The following is a 16,992-nucleotide window of genomic DNA, read 5'->3' on the forward strand; positions in this document are numbered from 1 at the left end:
ACCAGCAGGCCAGCCCTACAAACGCTAATATCACTGACTGACTGACTGAGTGATCATGGTAGCGTGACTGACTGAATGATCAGGTTGACACGATTGGACAACTGGATCAGGTGACCAACATCAATAAAGTTAAATGAATGGTCGGCCGAGTGCTGAGAGGCATGAGGGAGAGTGTACAGTTAAAGCACCCCAAATAACAATCACTCTGACAAAACACTCACTCACAAAGGATTGCGTGGCTTTTGCGGCTGCTAAACCTGCACAAAAAAAAGACAAAAAGAAGAAAGCCACTTTATTTTGTCATTGTATTCTTACAACGAATTTGTTCTCTGCATTTAACCCATCCTATTGTATAGGAGCAGTGGGCAGCTGCAGCGCCCGGGGACCAACTCCAGTTCTTCTTTCAATTGCCTATGTCAGGGGCACAGACAGGAGTATTAACCCTAACATGCATGTCTTTTTGATGGTGGGAGGAAACCGGAGCACCAGGAGGAAACCCACGCAGACACAAGGAGAACATGCAAACGCCACACAGAAAGGACCTGGGACGGCCTGGGGTTCAAACTCAGGGCCATCTGGCTGTAAGGCAACAGTGCTAACCACTGGGCCATTGTGCCGGCACTGTGTATTTATCAAAGCACCCGCAAAACGCACCCCTACCTGCGCTGCTGAGAAGAGCATCTTGGTGCTCTGTTGCTATTTGCACATATTTACATTAGGTAATATGCATACATTTGGCGCAAAATTGGCCCCTTTCTATGCAAATGAGCCTCACTGCAAAACACCAGTACTAATAGTGACATGCAGTAAGAGTCTGTTGCTCTCCCTGAGGTTTCTTCCTATTTTTTCTCCCTGTTAAAGGCTTTTTTTTAAGGAGTTAGACCCTCGCATCGGATAAGGAACAAGGACAGGATGTTGTGTTGCTGTAAAGCCCCTTGAGGCAAATTTGTAATTTGTGATATTGGGCTATACAAATAAAACTGACTTGACTTCAGATAGTTGGTGGTAACTGATGCCCAGACTTTCCGTGATCATGGCAGCAGTGACTGTAGCCAGCTGAAGGCATCTTCATGCCGGGCGTGCTCGGGAGTGGATATTCCACGGAATATCACTTACTGATTTAACGGAGACTGAAATCATTCGCAGGTCCAGGTTGCCAGGTCAAACAATTCCTGCTATACTTGATGACATCAGGGATGACATGGAACCTGCCTACTGTGTTCTTGGTGTGAAGTCACCATTTATACTTCGCCACATGGATAATTGCAATCAGACGCAAAACAAATTCAAATTGCACTCAGCTGCAAAACTATGGGCGTGTTTGCACTGTAATATCTGTGCAATATCTTTTGTGAGTCGGACCTTGAGATGGGGCAGATAGCGGTTGCAAGTGATGCACAATTCATAGTGCTGTCAATGGCTGCAACCCATTCTTTGTGATTTCGCCTGTCAATACAGAGTGAGTCCTAGAAAAACGAGACATCTGCAGATAGAAACGGATGAAAGAGGGGGAGTTAACATAATTAGAATAGGTATACTTACAATTAAATCAATTTCTCTTTCAAATCAAACATCCCAAGATATGAATGGAAAATATTGTTCTTGCAACTGCATTTATAGGCTTTTTTTTAACTATCATATCATGTGATAGTATGCTGCTTCAGTACACTTTAACAACTATTACTGGGACCACTATGGAAAATTGCAGATGACCATTTAATACCCAGTAATTCACATTATAGACATTACCACTGAGTATCCCGCTAACAAATTGGCCACAATTTTGAACATTGACCGTACACGATTCAGCCGTATACTAGGTTTTGACCTAGTCTTGCTCTTTGTTACCTACTCCATAGAGGAGCAGACTACCTTTTTTTTTTGTTGCCATGGCGTGTGGTCAGACTTCTGCTCGTGACACCTGAGCTTGACTTGTCAAAACCAGAACCCTCTGCCCTTTGTGCCGTTAGAGGCTGAGAGCCCATTGTTGCGGGGAACTATCCAGCCCCTATGCCTTTTCACCGACAGCGGTAGCAAATTAAAGAGCAATCTGCTGGACTATCCCTGGCGATGGGCTGGGTTGGCAGATTTCACTTTGCGACAGGGGTTAAGTGAGCAAAAAGACAAACCAGTTGTGAGCTGTGCTATCACTTGCTAATGAGGTGTTTCAGTGCTGAGGTGCAGAGTGGGATTTAGGTTCAGGGCTGACTCACCATCATTGTCTGTGTTGTAGCATGTGGAACCTCAGGTAGAACACTGGACTAAATATACATTGCTGCCCTTTGCAACATTTCACTATCTTTTATCAGTCCACCACTGTCAATGTAATACTTGGATTCTTTGTAAATCTAACCTATAGATGATATGCACAAGCGGTGTCACATTTACTGCACCATTACATTGATGGGGGAGGGTCGTGGTTGTATGTTTAATTTATCACTTTTTTTAACTATTTTTTTCTTTACTTCTGCTGGCGATAACTACAACGATAATGTAGTCTATGGTGTGTAATAATGGTTATCGTAGAAGTGATAATCAGTGTGTTGATATCTGTAGTTTCAGTGTCTTCTGAGACCACTGAAGCTCATTTTCATTGTTGTAATAATAGTTCCAAATCTGTGGGGTAGTTGTGGGACTTTTTATTTGACCAATAATACTAAATAGGATAGAATCGCTGGACTCCTGTTCAGCTACAGATTGCATAAGATAATAAAGGGAGTAAACAATGCATGCCTTAAATTCCAGGGCTAAATGCTAGGGAGCAATCGAACACAAAGGGGTATTTTTTAAGTCCTTACTGCAGTGGAATAGAAGGTGTTATTGCTATTACTATATTATTACCTTTTCATCTCACCCACCACCACCCTAGCATTATCTTAAGGGCTAATGGTGAGCTTTCATTTTTGTTAATTGTCGGCCGCCCCCTTACTCATAAGCCTCTCTGTTTTCCAGGGGCTCACTTAAGACCTTCATCCACACTGTTCACCTGCTGCAGAAACAGACAGACCTGGGACAACTCCCTGTGGCAGACGTACTGTATCGGTAAGTAACTTATGACTTTGGTTCATCTCCACATAGCAAGTAAACTGTTCCCAAAAAGAATCTTCTGGACAAATAACCTCTCTGTATCCCGTCTGCTATATAGGCTCTTGGTCCTGGAAGGAGGACCAGGCTCTCCATCCTGCCTCTTGGGGGGCAAGCATAGTGTGTCGTGGGGTTTTGAGGACATGCTGCCCACACCCGATAGTACTGCTGGAGGGGCAGAGAATAAAGGTTACTCCTCACCCCACCCTTTTTGCATGCATCTCTGTGTGATGAACTTGTTTTGTTATCATAATGTGTATCAGCATTATGTATGGGGGTGCTTACTGTTTTCCCAAGTCATGGATGTATAAAGGAATTTACTGTGTCAGTTCAACTTGCCCTCATAATACTGCACCCCAATTATTATTTATTTATTCACCTTTAGATTATTTATGCTTCCCCTTTGTCCGGATCGCTTCCAGTTGGAGTCCCGACAGAGAGGGAAGAACGAGAGCGCATTGCCATGTTCGGGGCTTATATTGTCTCATTGGTGTGTAGTGAGGACACGAGCTTCCATTAAAACTGGAGAGACGTGTGGCGACCACGAGAGGTTTAGGGGACAGAGCAGGGCACGAGAGAGTGCTGTCTCATTCCAGAAATCGATCGGCTGACCTTGTGGACCCATGCAAGCTGATCGGGGGGGGGGGGGGGTTGCGTGAAGTGTCTTGGAACGGAACATCGATATGAGGCCAGTTAACGGTTTTGTGACCATACGTTGGTATTGCTGTACCTTGAGTCACCATGTCTGTGCCAAGACCTCTGCACTGCCCTCCCAAAGCAGTACATGTATTGGGGATGGCTAAACCCTTAATGGCTCGTTCAAACTCAGTAAACCAATTGAAACATTTACTATACTTTGCCCAGTCTCTTGTTTGTTTCCAGACTCATTTAGTTCATTTCTGTGGGTGGATTGTGACATTATTGCTCATTTATTTTGGCTACAGGAATGTTCTGCAATAATTACATTTCACTTGTCTTCACTTTTTTTGCATTTTCAAAAGCTAAAACAACGAAGAAATGGTAAAATGGGAAATCGATGTCAGTCTGTCCCTGCTGTTGCCTCAGTTAAGAGCCACGTTTGTATATCACAATACCACTAATCAGATGCCTCCGCCTCATTTTGTCCCCCTCATTCTCTGTACTGTCATTGACCACTCCGGTGTCGTGCCCCCCCCCACCCCACACACACACGTCCGTAAGCACACACTTTCTATCCCAATTGGCCATGCTGTCCATCATTACCTCCCTATTTCTTTCTTTCTTTCCATGTGTGTTTTGCAGATACAGACCTGGGCAGATGCCTTGCCACAGATGGGCTCTATCTGTATACCACTAATTCCTTTGGGAGGGGTCTCAGCAAGCTGGGCTCTGGTTTACATGGGACACTGAGGTAATATGACACCCCTGCCTGCCCTGTCTGGATCTGCAGCACTCAGGAAAGAGTGATAGACGGAATCAGAGAGAGAGAGAGAGTGTGTGTGTGTGTGTGTGTGTGTGTGAGAGAGAGAGAGAGCGAGAGAGAGAGAGAGAGAGAGAGAGAGAGAGAAAGAAGAGAGTATGTTTGTGTGAGAGGGCACGAGATAGGAGAGAGAGAGAAATTAGAAGTCTTGTCCATTCTCCTCCCAAGGGCACCATGGGGCTACCTTGTGTCCTGTACTTTCTGGTCTACCTGGTCTATACTCTCATCCCCTTTTGATCTAAACTGACTACAAAAGAAAAATTCTTTGAATGGGAGAAGGAGACGGTTATTTTTTATGACGGTATTTCCATATTCCTAACAATACTCGGAGACGAAAACCTGGAACTCTACCACTTGACATACATAAGTTTCTATTGCAATGGGGAAAAAAAATGTAGCATGTTCCACAGATGCCACAAGATTTGGTAGCATCATGCAGTTGAGTTGTTTCCTAAACGTGTAATTGCTTGGTGAAAATAGGTCAAATTTGCTTAAGCAAGCCTTATTCTTACTAACCTCTCCTTGGGTTATAAAGACGTACATATGGTTTGACAACATACATATCAGCACAACTTGTGAGAAAGCTTCGTCCATGGAGCAGTGTTGACAACATTGTCATAAGCTGTGCCTGCAGCAAGGAGTAGATGTGGAAAGTAACAGGGCTGTGAACTAGTGCAAAGAACTGTCGCGCAATCTGTACATCGATAATGTAGGCTCTTTGTAAAGGTTTGGAAATTGAACACTTCTGTGTTTTTGTTATATAGTCACAGGACTTGGCCAGACACAGGTTACCCAGCTGTTCTCACTATTCCCAAGAATTATAAAAGCATAAGTATAAGGAGAACCAAAGAGTTGTAGCATCAGCAAGTGAGCCATATTGTCTCATCCATAGAGCTCTAGCCTTTCACGTGCTGTATGTTTAACCATGACCTTACACTTTGATTTCGGTTGAGCAAAAATGGTTGGAAGTAAAGCGACCAAGACTGAATTTGGCTAGATCTAGAGCTGTCTTGTTCTTATCCATATTTTTACTTTTTTAGGAAATAGTCAATAGTCAGGAAAAATCACTATAGGGTTTGTCTTGTTTCCCAAAGACTTGCACAAGTGCTTTGGCAGGTTAAACCTCCAGTGACCGGCTGCTTGACTCTGTGCCCAGGTTTTGACTGGCTTCTGTTGTTCTAGCTCCTGAACTAATTTTCCCTCTGATGACCTCTAGTCAAACTTGGCGTCTCAGTCCACACCCTAAATATCTACTACCAGATTCTAAAACTATGCTATTTGGTAGCTGCCCTGCTCATCCATGGTGTTCAAAATTAATGAAGACGAATGATCAGCCGTTCAGAAGAGTGATGCTTTTACAGTACAATCCAGAATTCAGCTCTATTCCAATGTCATGTGTTCACCCTGTTCACAAAAAAGCCCTTGTTCAGGCTAATTAAAATCCTATATTCAGAGAACGATTGGATTAAAAAAAGATTGTGTGTTTGCCAAGGGGTTTTGTGTATTGTCGAAATGAGGAGTTGGAGCCTGGCTGGGTGGTGTTCTGCAGTGGTCGTCTCCTCCACCGTCCCGCCTCCTTTGATGCCAAGCCTCATCACCTGTGCCAGGTCATTGACCCCTTCACCCTCCAGGTACCCTCTCATTTAACACTATCATTCGCTGTTTATTGGCTCTGTTAAATTGAACTAAAATCCACTTTTACAAAACACATCTTTATAATGTTGTGTTCAATGTGTCACTTCCAGGTGTGCCAGATAGTGCCCATGCCAACCCACCACTTCCCAGTGGGCAGCAACATGACCACGCTGCACCTCTGCTCAGATGGAACCTACCTTTATTGGGTCTGGTCCCCTGCCAGTCTCAACGAGAAAACTCAGAAAGGCCACTCAGTCTTCATGGATGTCTTTCACCTGTCGGTGAGTGTGTTCTCCATTATCTTTGTCAGTAGTGCTGAGCCTTTCCATTTCTGTGACCCATGCGTCAAATGTCTCCTTTTTGCTTCTGCCCCCTAATCGCATCCGGTGTAGACTCAAACAGGGCTATGCGTGGCAGACATCTTGCAGGAGAGGGTGATCCTGACACGGAAGGAGGGAGAGTCTTCCAAGTGTTTGAATGAGCTTCTATTGAGTCGCATGTCCCGCTTCAGAGCCTCCCACTCTGCCACATTGGCTGCTCTCACAGGTTCTGCCATTACCAACACTGTAAAGGAGGAGCAGTCTGGTAATGTATTACTCATAGAGAACATGCAGTGTATCATATATTCTGTTTTATGTGGTTACCCATAGACTTCTAAAACTGTTTTTAGTGAGACATCTGACTTTAACTCTCCTGCAGCTGTCAACACTAGCTGTGGACTACCTCTAAAGACCTTGAGGAGGACCCCCATGTATGTGTGTGGCACTTATCTGGTAATGCTGGCTTCACCTCCTGGTGTGTCAGGGAGCTCCGCCACACGCTCCCTGTTTGGAGGTACCAGCGGCCTGTCCTCCCTGAAAAGTAAGAACATACAAGGACAATATCACTGTAAAATGTTCAGTTTGCTGTGTTTTTGAGGGTTTTGATGGTCATGATGAGAGTTTGAGATTTAAAGAATTTATTTCACAGGCCAGGGGAAGTCATGGAAAATTATGCATGTACAATATTTCAGGAATGTTCCGTAAAATATTAACGTATTTGTAATTATTCACAGTGAAATAGGTAAGTAGGCAGATGGGTTTTTAGGACTAACCAAAATAATGTTTCGTGAAGGAGAGAAATGCAAAGTAAACTCTACTTTGATTGGGGCTGCTGGTCCTTTTCTCATGCCAGGGAGGTGTAGTTATTGCCTGCAGGCAGAGTAGAGAGACCATTTAACCAAAGCTGGTTGGGGCTGGAACATCTTTTACAGAATCTTGCATCGGGTCAGGCAGCCTAGAAAATATTTGGCTAATGGGTAAAGTTTTATTTTGGTGAAATTTGCAGGTACGGATGTGGGCCAAAAAAACAGACAGATGTGTGGGTCGGATGTGGGTAATAATAATATTTATTAACCAAAATAATTTAACATCGATTCTAGTCTTTTATTCACCTTTTCCTATTCACTTGGTTTGTTCCTCTGGTCAGCATGATAGCAAAAGTCGGGGGAAGTTGAACTCTTGATGGAAAGTTCCCCTGGCCATACATCATCACTGGCAGTGGCTGAATTTTCCGCCACAGCCCCAATGGATAAACATGGAACATCCAGATTGCTGTCCACTGTTGGGTAGCGGATACTGAATTAATGTGTTGGGTGATTTGCAGGACTTGTGAAAATATAAGGTTAGCAGGGTGGCCAGAGTTCTGCATGGTGCTGGAACGGGAACTGATTTCTAACATCAGACCCACACAGGACTCTGACCTGTGGTGATTCCAGCCCCTACCAGCTGTCAGCTCTTGCAGAGGTCATTTTAGTGAGGTCATTTTAGTGTCCTTTCAGACCCTGGTGACCAGATAAAGCTGGTTTACAGCTGATTACTTCATGGGTCAATAATGTGCCTGGATCTTTGAAACCTCTATGAGCAGCATCTCAGCAAGATGGAATTTATGCTCGCAGCTATTACTGTACAGCCACCTTTATGGCATACAAATGAAGCTGTTGCCTTTGTTATAGAGGAAAATTTAACTTAAGCAATGAATAATCTGATTACCAGTCTCAAGTAAGAACAGCTGCAGCTACGCAACACAGCTAATTGTATATATTAGAATAAAAATCATAGGTGATGACAAACATTGGTCAAGTCTTGGAAAAGTTTGGGACAGTTTTTTAGTGACTATGCTGTTTTTTGCCCCATTGTCAGAGATGAGCTGATAAACTGAACTTTTCTCAGAAACAAGATCCAGGAAGTCTTGCTTGATATTAGTCCTTAAGTAGCGCAGACAACCATAAAAAAAAGTAAGGCACTCCATCTTCAGATGAAACAGTAGAGTGAATTTATTCTTTGAGCATATAGGCAACCAAATAGACCAGTGTGTATGGACTCTAAGGGCCCGCCCAGTGACTGCTGGGATAGGCTCCAGCATCCCCGTGACCCTGAGAGCAGGATAAGCGGTTCAGATAATGGATGGACATGGGTGGCATTCCACCCAATACACAAACCAACCAATAGGGGGTGCGAAAAACAACAGCATGAGCCCTGTACATACATACATGGCAAACAAAGTGAAGACATAGTATCTGTGATTCACATAAAGTGAAAATGTATTAACTCCTGAAAATACCCAACAATTACTAATGAGCAATAATATTCAATACAATGGGAAAAAAAATTACCGTTCCCCAAAATGTATGAAACCAACTTCACATACTGTCAATGAATTCAATTAATTTCAATGAAGAAATAAATATAAAGCAAAAAAGATGTGTGTGTGTGTGTGTGTGTGTGTGTGTGTGTGTGTGTGTGTGTGTGTGTGTGTGCGCGCGCGTGTTTGTGTGTGTGTCTGCAAATAGACTTGCAATGAAGCAACAAGTTGCAGTAAGTGCATTTGCACAGAAAAATAAATTTCCATGGGAAAAAAGAAAAAAATATATATGTATATATAATTTTTTTTCTTGTCTTGTATATATTTATTTCTTCATTGAAATTAATTATTAGTAATTCTTGGGTATCTCAGGATTTAATATATTTTCACTTTATGTGAATCATTTATAGTTATTATGTGTTATTGTAAATTCAAGTTTTTTTTCCCCCGCATCTATGTATGGGGCCCATGTTATATTTTTTTTTTTTTTTTTTTGTGTCCCCTATTGGTTATACACAAGGCCTTGTGTGTCTCAGCTGGTATGTAATTCAGATTGATTGTGTTTGTCAGACCCTGATGAAGATTTAGAGTCAATACGCATTGGTCTGTTTGGTTGCCTAGATACTCAAAGAATAAATTCACTCTATTGTTTCATCTGAAGATGGAGTGCCTTAGTATTTTCCATGGTTTTCTGTGCTACTTAAGGACTAATATCAAGCAAGGCTTCCTGGATCTTGTTTCTTGTAGTTTCTCCTGCCCCACTAAAAGAGCACCTCTCATGTGAGCCATCAGAGCCATGCAGCGCTTCCTTCTTCCACTATAAACAACTGAACTTTCCTGTTTGTCTTGGTCAGTCTTAGCCTCGAGCCTTGTCTTCAACCTTGCTGACGGTCAGTTCAGCAGTCGCGCAGATCTCATTGATGCCCCTGGAAGTTCTCTTGGCAGGGGGGCCCAGGTGGCAGGGCTGGGTAAGGTCTAGTTTTCATTCTGTACTTTTACATCAATGTTATTGAAGAAAGTCTCAATTGCTTATACTCATAAAACGTGCCAACAGGGATAACGGCGTGGTGGTAGGCATTTTCTCTATTCATAAACTGGGATTTGTGCCTTTCTTTTACAGCTTGCCCGTTTTGACCACACCACCTACCTTTGATAAGTTGCATGTCCCATAAGAGATTCATAAAAACTGTGCAAAAATACCAACTACTCTGGCAAGGCAATATATAGTACAAACTTATGATTATCTACATAAAAAGTTTCATTAAAGAGATAGTTCACCCCCAAAATAAAATTTCTGTCATTATTTACTCACCCTCCTGCCAGTTGAAACCTGTGTTCTTTTTCTGTACATCACTGAGGGAGTTGGCCAACAAAATGCCAGAGCAGCTTCCTTCCAAACATTTGTAGTGGATGGTAGCCAGTTCGTTGGACTTCTGAAAATAGCAAAGGAATTTACCATAAAAGTACTCCAGGGGCATCCAGGTGGCGTAGCGGTCTATTCCGTTGCCTACCAACACGGGGATTGCTGGTTCGAATCCCCGTGTTACCTCCGGCTTGGTCAGGCGTCCCTACAGACACAATTGGCCGTGTCCGCGGGTGGGAAGCCGGATGTGGGTATGTGTCCTGGTCGATGCACTAGCGCCTCCTCTGGTCAGTTGGGTCACCTGTTCGGGGGGGAGGGGGAACTGGGGAGAATAGTGGGATCCTCCCACGTGCTACATTCCTCTAGTGAAACTCCTCAGTCAGGTGAAACGAAGTGGCTGGCAACTCCACATGTATCGGAGGAAGCATGTGGTAGTCTGCAGCCCTCCCCGGATCGGCAGAAGGGGGTGGAGCAGCGACCAGGACAGCTCAGAAAATAGGGTAATTGGCCAAGTACAGTTGGGGAGAAAAAGGGGGAAAAAGACCAAAATAAGAAAGAAAAAAAGTACTCCAGACAGCTCATGCAGCACAAGCCAAGTATTCTGAAGCCACTTGATAGCTCTGAGAGTAGAAAAGACAGAAATTTAAACAATTATTTACTGCAGATCTTCCCCTCATCACTCGCTCTCAAAACAAAGCTTGCATGGGCTTGTTCTTGTTCGCTCTTCTTGTTCTCTCTGAATTTGTTTGGACGTCTATGTGCCCGCATGAGGTTTGTTTTGAAAGCCAGGATGATCGGGGGTCTTGAATATGAAAGACTTCATTCACATATTGATTGTAATTGGCTACCACCAGGGTCACCACTGACAATAACACCACAGTAGAGTGTATTTTCAGTGGTGACCACTGCCATGGAATTTTTATGAATGGGCTCAAATTACTGAGGCACAATGCTGTTACTGCTAAATTTTATCAATATGGGCCAATGACTGACACTATAACTGACATTTGTCCCTATGTATTTTGGGTCTCTAGGAGCCTGCTATGATGCCCTGAACAACTTGATCTGGACCTGTTCCAGCGACTACATGGACCAGTGGTGCAACCCTGGGAACCAGGCCTTCCATCATGTCTGCCATAGGCTAGGCGTAAGCCATGTCATCAAAGAACCCAAAGGTAGACAAAGTACTCTTGCAACACCCACATGTTTTTCATGTGAGGGCTCAGCTGAGATTTTAATGACCCCCTCTCCTTGCCCCAATTCCACAGATGAGACAGTGGCCACCGGAGAGGTGATCAACCAGCTGCTTCATCATGTAGGTGCCATGTGTATTCATCAGCTTAACCTGCTGGCAGCCAGCAGCAGCAGCAGCCTTCCCCTGGGTGCCCTACTGGGGAAGCAGCATCCCATCGAAGCACGCCACTTTAGCAGCATCTGTGACATCATGGAGAAAGCCATGGTCAATGGAGATACTTGCATCATCCGCTGCATCTTGGTAGTGTTTCAGGTCAGCCTCAGGTGCCGCTGGTGACAGTTTTGCATGGACAGGAAGTCAACTGTTTTCCATTTCCTTACTTTTACTCCTTTATTTCCTTTTCTCAACTTTTTTTATTTGCACAAACTTGTTATGCTTCTTTAGGTGGTGTTCAGGTTTTTCAATCCCCAGTCAGAGCAGAACAGGGAGAGCGTGCGTCGGTCAGGCCTGCTCCTTTGGCAGCTGCTCATGGCTCCAGTGGATCATATTGGAGAAGAGATCCAGAAAGAAGTGTGCTTGGCCATCAGGTAAATCCATTACGTCGAAACGTGATGAGATCAATGCTACGTTAAGTTTGTTTATGTAACAAATAAACAGTTAAACTTGTTGCATTATGTGACTGTGCAATTCAATATTTAAATTGTTTCTTTGTTCACCTTCATCATCTCTGAAGCTCGGGCCTGAATACATTATATCAGGGAGAGGCTGAACTTAACAAACTGCTGAAGCTAGTCTTGACAGAAGGTGAGCATGGAAATACGTATTCATTTTCTTTTGATTCTACCAGTGTTTTGTCCACACGCGTTTATGTCTGTACTTTTGATCCTTAGGTGAAAGGAACAGTGGTCTATCCCAACTTCGGGATGTCATCCTTACCAACTTAGCTGACCAGCTGCAAAAGAATCGATTTGGGAGTGAAGATGAGGACCACTACAGGTGAACCGTCCCCTTTTATTAACTAAAAAAATAAATTCCTATGGAGTTCATTGTCTTGCTGGAAGCCATTTTTATGTCACAGCTCTGTATCCTGAGGTAAATCCCCCTCATTTTTACTGTTGCACACTCCTAGACTCAGTGATGAACTCCTGCATTGTATCCTGAAGACTGTTGTGCGGGAATCCTGTCTCCTTATCACGAAATGTCAAACTGTCGCCAGGGACGATTTCCAGAAGCTGCTCTCCACCGTGCCAGTATGTATATTTCAGTTCTGTGACACTAAATGTCATCGGGGATGACTAAGAACACCCACATTGTAGTCACACTGACTTGAGATTGTCCCCTTCTATTAGGTGGTCTCACCAAGTCTGCGCTACCTCATGGCTGTTCAGAACCACCTCCTCAGTAACACTGTTCTAATCCGCCCAGACGACAATGATGACAGTGACAACTCCCTACAAGGGGAAACAATGAAGGTACAGGTAAACATCCCCTTTAAATACCCCTACCACTGTCTGTCTGTGTGGAGTCTGTCTGTCTGCCTGCCTGTCTTTCCGCAAGAGAGGAACTCAAAAGAACAAGGAGCAACACAGCATGGTTGCTTTTATGGCATGGTTTTCTTTTTTATATGTATTAGCTACAGTTATATCAACAGCCACCTCAGTACTTGCTATTTCCAAACTAAGCATGTGTTGTCTCTTGGTATTGATGATTGTGGTTATTGATTAATGAATAAAAACTGAGAATAGTCCTATCCTTGTGTTAAGAGCCCAGATTGTTTTGTGCTCTTATGTTTGTTTATTTTCCTACCTTTTATGTATAAGGGTAAAGTTAGGACTTGTAACATGTACACTTGTCATATTAAAACAGACATTTTTTTTTAAATTTATGAGAAAAACTTGGAGGCAGTGTTACGGAAGTGTGGGCCTGTACTGTATGTTGTTCCCAGGAGCTGCAGAGCAGTATCCTGTCCCTGGCCACCAAGATTCTGGTGGGGTGTGATGAGGTGTTGGAGACGTTGCAGCAGGTAACCACAGCTCTCATCAACAGTGACATCACTGACAGAGAAACCAGGTAAATCTTTACCTCGTCTGTTTTTAAAGGTTCTTTATCTTAACATTTTAGCTGATTTTGTCTTCTCTTCTCTTTAGCAAGTTTGTCCTTGGCTTTTTTGGCAAATGTTTAAGCTTTCTGCATCTGGCAGTGATTCTTAAGGTGATGTTACAACTTTCCATGCCATGGTTGCCTGTTCTCTTCACATACTAGGTTGAAAGGCCTGGAGCAAATAACCAAGGCCACCATGCTGGGACACCTCCTTCCAGTGTTACTCACCTCCCTGATGCACCCTAATCTGCAGACCCTCACCCTCGCTGACGCCCTCATGCCTCAGCTGGTCCAGCTAGTGCTCTACACAAGTCAGGTTGGAATGTTGCTCAATACAATAGACCATGAATATCCTGCTTTGAAATTAAATGATGACTGAGGAAAGCAATCATCAAGCTTTTCCTTGTCTGTTTTCCAGACTGCCCTCTTACTGAAGACCCAGTCTCCACTTTTTTCTGAGGGGTCTTCACCTGCATCTAGTTCTCAAGGGCAGGGGGCAAAGACATCTGCTGCTGAAGACAAGTAAGTTTCTGAAGGTGCATTATAAAAATATTATTTTCGTATCATAAGCCCGGTTTTCTGCAGTCATTTGTGGCATTTGTTCTCCATCCTGTCCTTAGTTTCAGAATCCTTGATGAACGGGAAGAGCCGGGATTCTTGACTGGACTGAAAATCCCTGCCCCATGGGCTGCTGGGAAGACCGTGGAGACGGTGCATCCGGTGCGAGACAACTATAAGTTCAAAGAGACTGTACACATCCCAGGGGCTCGCTGCTTGTACCTCCGCTTTGACTCCCGCTGCTCCTCACAGTATGACTACGACAAGGTACCGACTATGTCACCGTGAGGTTATTGCAAAATGTAGGCCAATGTTGCATACAGTGCATAATGTTGCTCATGCATAAGAACCCACTGAACAGAATTTCTTATATTTCAGTTGGTTATCTATGCTGGCCCAAACACCAACAGCCGCAAGGTAACAGAGTATGGAGGAAACACATTGGGCTACGGAAGTCGCAGCGTCCTTGGCACAGGTTGGCCTAAAGACCTTGTCAAGGTAAAAGGGGTTTCACAGATGCACTCTGTACACACAGTGGACACATAAAGTTTTAAAGTGCTACAGCCTTTCCCATTTGTTACTGTAGGTTGAGGGGGATACTGTGACCTTCTCATTTGAGATGAGGAGCGGACGTGAACACAACACCCCTGACAAAGCCATGTGGGGATTCTCATGCACTGTCAGAGCCCAGGTAAAATGTCCCAAGCCTCTCCGCCTGGCTGGACAATTGTAATGGCATTTTTGGAATCTTGTATGCACTGACTAGTCCTGCATTTTGTTTTTTTGTCTCGTCAGGAATCCTCTGAGGATGTCTCTGGAGGCCTTCCATTTCTGGCAGACCTGGCATTGGGTCTGTCAGTGCTAGCTTGTTCCATGCTTCGCATCCTGTATAATGGACCCGAGGTGACGAGAGAGGAGGAAGCCTGCCATGATTTGCTCTGCTCCAAGCTCCTCCAAAGGTGACAGAGCTAAATTAGAAAAAGAGAACCAAAAAATCCAGTTATTCAACCAATATTAATTTGCCCTAGAAAAATGGGATCAACGTAGTAAGACAAAAAATATTGTAACATCTTAGAATGGTGGGATACCTTCATTATCCCTGCCAGGCAGATAGCTGGGAAAGGGTGTGTGTGTGTGTGTGTGTGTGTGTGTGTGTGTGTGTGTGTGTGTGTGTGCGTGTGCGTGTGCGCGTATGTGTGTATACTGGACCTACCTAAAATGTTTGGTGCACAGTTATGACTGTATGATGAAGGACCTCTCATGGTTGCGGTGATTTAAAACCATCGAAAAACCTGTTTTACAATGCAGTTGAGTGCTAACTCCTCAGTTAGTTTTTTGTCCGAGAAGGAGAGATACCTAGGCAGTGCCTCCGTATTTTCCCTTATCCAAGTAGGTGAAAAAAGGGGTGATTTGTTGCTAAGTCCGAGCTCTGGAGAAGGGGCGATACCCTTGGTGGGGATCTGCACTCTACTGAGTGCACTCTTATAGTTTTTTTTTTTTTTTTTTAGATGTCAGTGGCAGGTCGAGGCCAATGGTGCCATTTCCCCTGCTCTCACGCCCAGCCCCTCACCCCTACCGCTCACCATTGATGAAGACAGGGAGTTCACGTACCCCTCAGATGTGCTCATCCCACCCCCAGGCCTCATGCCAGGGACCTACTTTGACTTGCCTCGCATCCGCTTGCCTCCCGGCGTCATGAGCAGGCTACGAGAGGTATCTGGAAGGGCTCGGCCACAGTTCCGTCCCAGCATCAAGTAAGATATTCATAGGTCTTGCATTGTAAGACTCTTTTTAGCTCTCTAGTTCAGTGCATTTACAGGCTTTTAATCTTAACCACTCTCCCTCTTGTTCTTCTCAGGGAGGTGATCAGGCCAGATGTCATGGAGGAGGTTATAGTATCTTGTGTGATAAAACATTTGACACTGGTTGATGCCCTTCAGTCACTTGTCAACTACCAGTACCGTGAGGAACATGCTGAGGAATATGACCTCGTCTGTAAGATTATGGCAGAGACCTTCAAGAAGATCAATGCTATGGAGAGACAACTGCAGGTAAATTGCTGTCAAATAATTGTATATCCATGATACAACAAAAGCTGTGGTTGTTAATGGTAAGCTCATTCAGCAACAATCATTTAAATTAAATTCTTTAAAATACATACCCTAGCCTGTCATGGCAATGCAGTATTAAGATTGTGCAGCCCCCCCTGGGCATCCGGGTAGCATAGCGGTCTATTCCGTTGCCTACCAACACATGGGTCGCCGGTTCGAATCCCTGTGTTACCTCCAACTTGGTTAGGCATCCCTACAGACACAATTGGCCGTGTCTGCGGGTGGGAAGCCCGATGTGGGTATGTGTCCTGGTCGCTGCACTAACACCTCTTCTGGTTGGTTGGGGTGCCTGATCGGGGGGGAGGGGGAACAGAGGGGAATAGCGTGATTCTCCCACGTGCTACATCCCCCTGGTGAAACTCCTCACTGTCAGGTGAAAAGAAGCGGCTGGCGGCTCCACATGTATTGGAGGAAGCATGTGGTAGTCTGCAGCCCTCCCCAAATCGGCAGAGAGGGTGGAGCAGCGACCGGGACGGCTCGGAAAAATGGGGTATTTGGCCAAGTGCAGTTGGGGGAAGAAAAAAAAAGGGGGGAGATCAAACAAAAATTGTGCACCTTTTTTGTCTATCTGAAGCTTGAAGTAAACGGGAGAATCACAAAAATATTTTTTTAAGTGTTGGCATATCTTTAGCTGGCCGGGGAATAAGCATTGCACCGAAGCCAATAGGGAAGGTTTTAATAGATGAGGTTTTTGCATAGTTCATTAAGATAATGTTGTAAGACAGACTTAAAGAGCTAGTAAACTGTTGCTGTTGAGAAAAAAATCAATCAAAATCAAAAAGAGACTATGTCACATGGCTTTGAGTAAGAAAATTTATCTTTCCTCCGGGATAAAACACACATTATGATCACCCTCCCCCCGATT

At 44.2% G+C, this 16,992-nt stretch overlaps 1 protein-coding gene across 1 annotated transcript in view; it reads left to right on the forward strand.

The window, feature by feature from the left end:
• Positions 1–16,992, forward strand: part of LOC130115577 (probable E3 ubiquitin-protein ligase HECTD4) — a 76,365-nt gene that overhangs the window by 10,674 nt on the left and 48,699 nt on the right. Inside the window, exons 3-26 of the mRNA XM_056283294.1 lie at positions 2,953–3,042; positions 3,146–3,273; positions 4,366–4,474; positions 6,036–6,174; positions 6,289–6,459; positions 6,571–6,763; positions 6,878–7,039; positions 9,655–9,768; positions 11,198–11,338; positions 11,432–11,670; positions 11,803–11,945; positions 12,092–12,162; positions 12,249–12,354; positions 12,488–12,608; positions 12,708–12,836; positions 13,304–13,428; positions 13,621–13,774; positions 13,877–13,980; positions 14,079–14,283; positions 14,395–14,514; positions 14,603–14,707; positions 14,812–14,975; positions 15,525–15,770; positions 15,875–16,067. Coding sequence (XP_056139269.1) covers positions 2,953–3,042; positions 3,146–3,273; positions 4,366–4,474; positions 6,036–6,174; positions 6,289–6,459; positions 6,571–6,763; positions 6,878–7,039; positions 9,655–9,768; positions 11,198–11,338; positions 11,432–11,670; positions 11,803–11,945; positions 12,092–12,162; positions 12,249–12,354; positions 12,488–12,608; positions 12,708–12,836; positions 13,304–13,428; positions 13,621–13,774; positions 13,877–13,980; positions 14,079–14,283; positions 14,395–14,514; positions 14,603–14,707; positions 14,812–14,975; positions 15,525–15,770; positions 15,875–16,067 — 3,472 coding nt within the window. The remainder of the gene's footprint in view (positions 1–2,952; positions 3,043–3,145; positions 3,274–4,365; positions 4,475–6,035; positions 6,175–6,288; positions 6,460–6,570; positions 6,764–6,877; positions 7,040–9,654; positions 9,769–11,197; positions 11,339–11,431; positions 11,671–11,802; positions 11,946–12,091; positions 12,163–12,248; positions 12,355–12,487; positions 12,609–12,707; positions 12,837–13,303; positions 13,429–13,620; positions 13,775–13,876; positions 13,981–14,078; positions 14,284–14,394; positions 14,515–14,602; positions 14,708–14,811; positions 14,976–15,524; positions 15,771–15,874; positions 16,068–16,992) is intronic.

This window comes from Lampris incognitus, chromosome 1 (assembly GCF_029633865.1).
Source record: "Lampris incognitus isolate fLamInc1 chromosome 1, fLamInc1.hap2, whole genome shotgun sequence".
Taxonomy (NCBI): domain Eukaryota; kingdom Metazoa; phylum Chordata; class Actinopteri; order Lampriformes; family Lampridae; genus Lampris; species Lampris incognitus.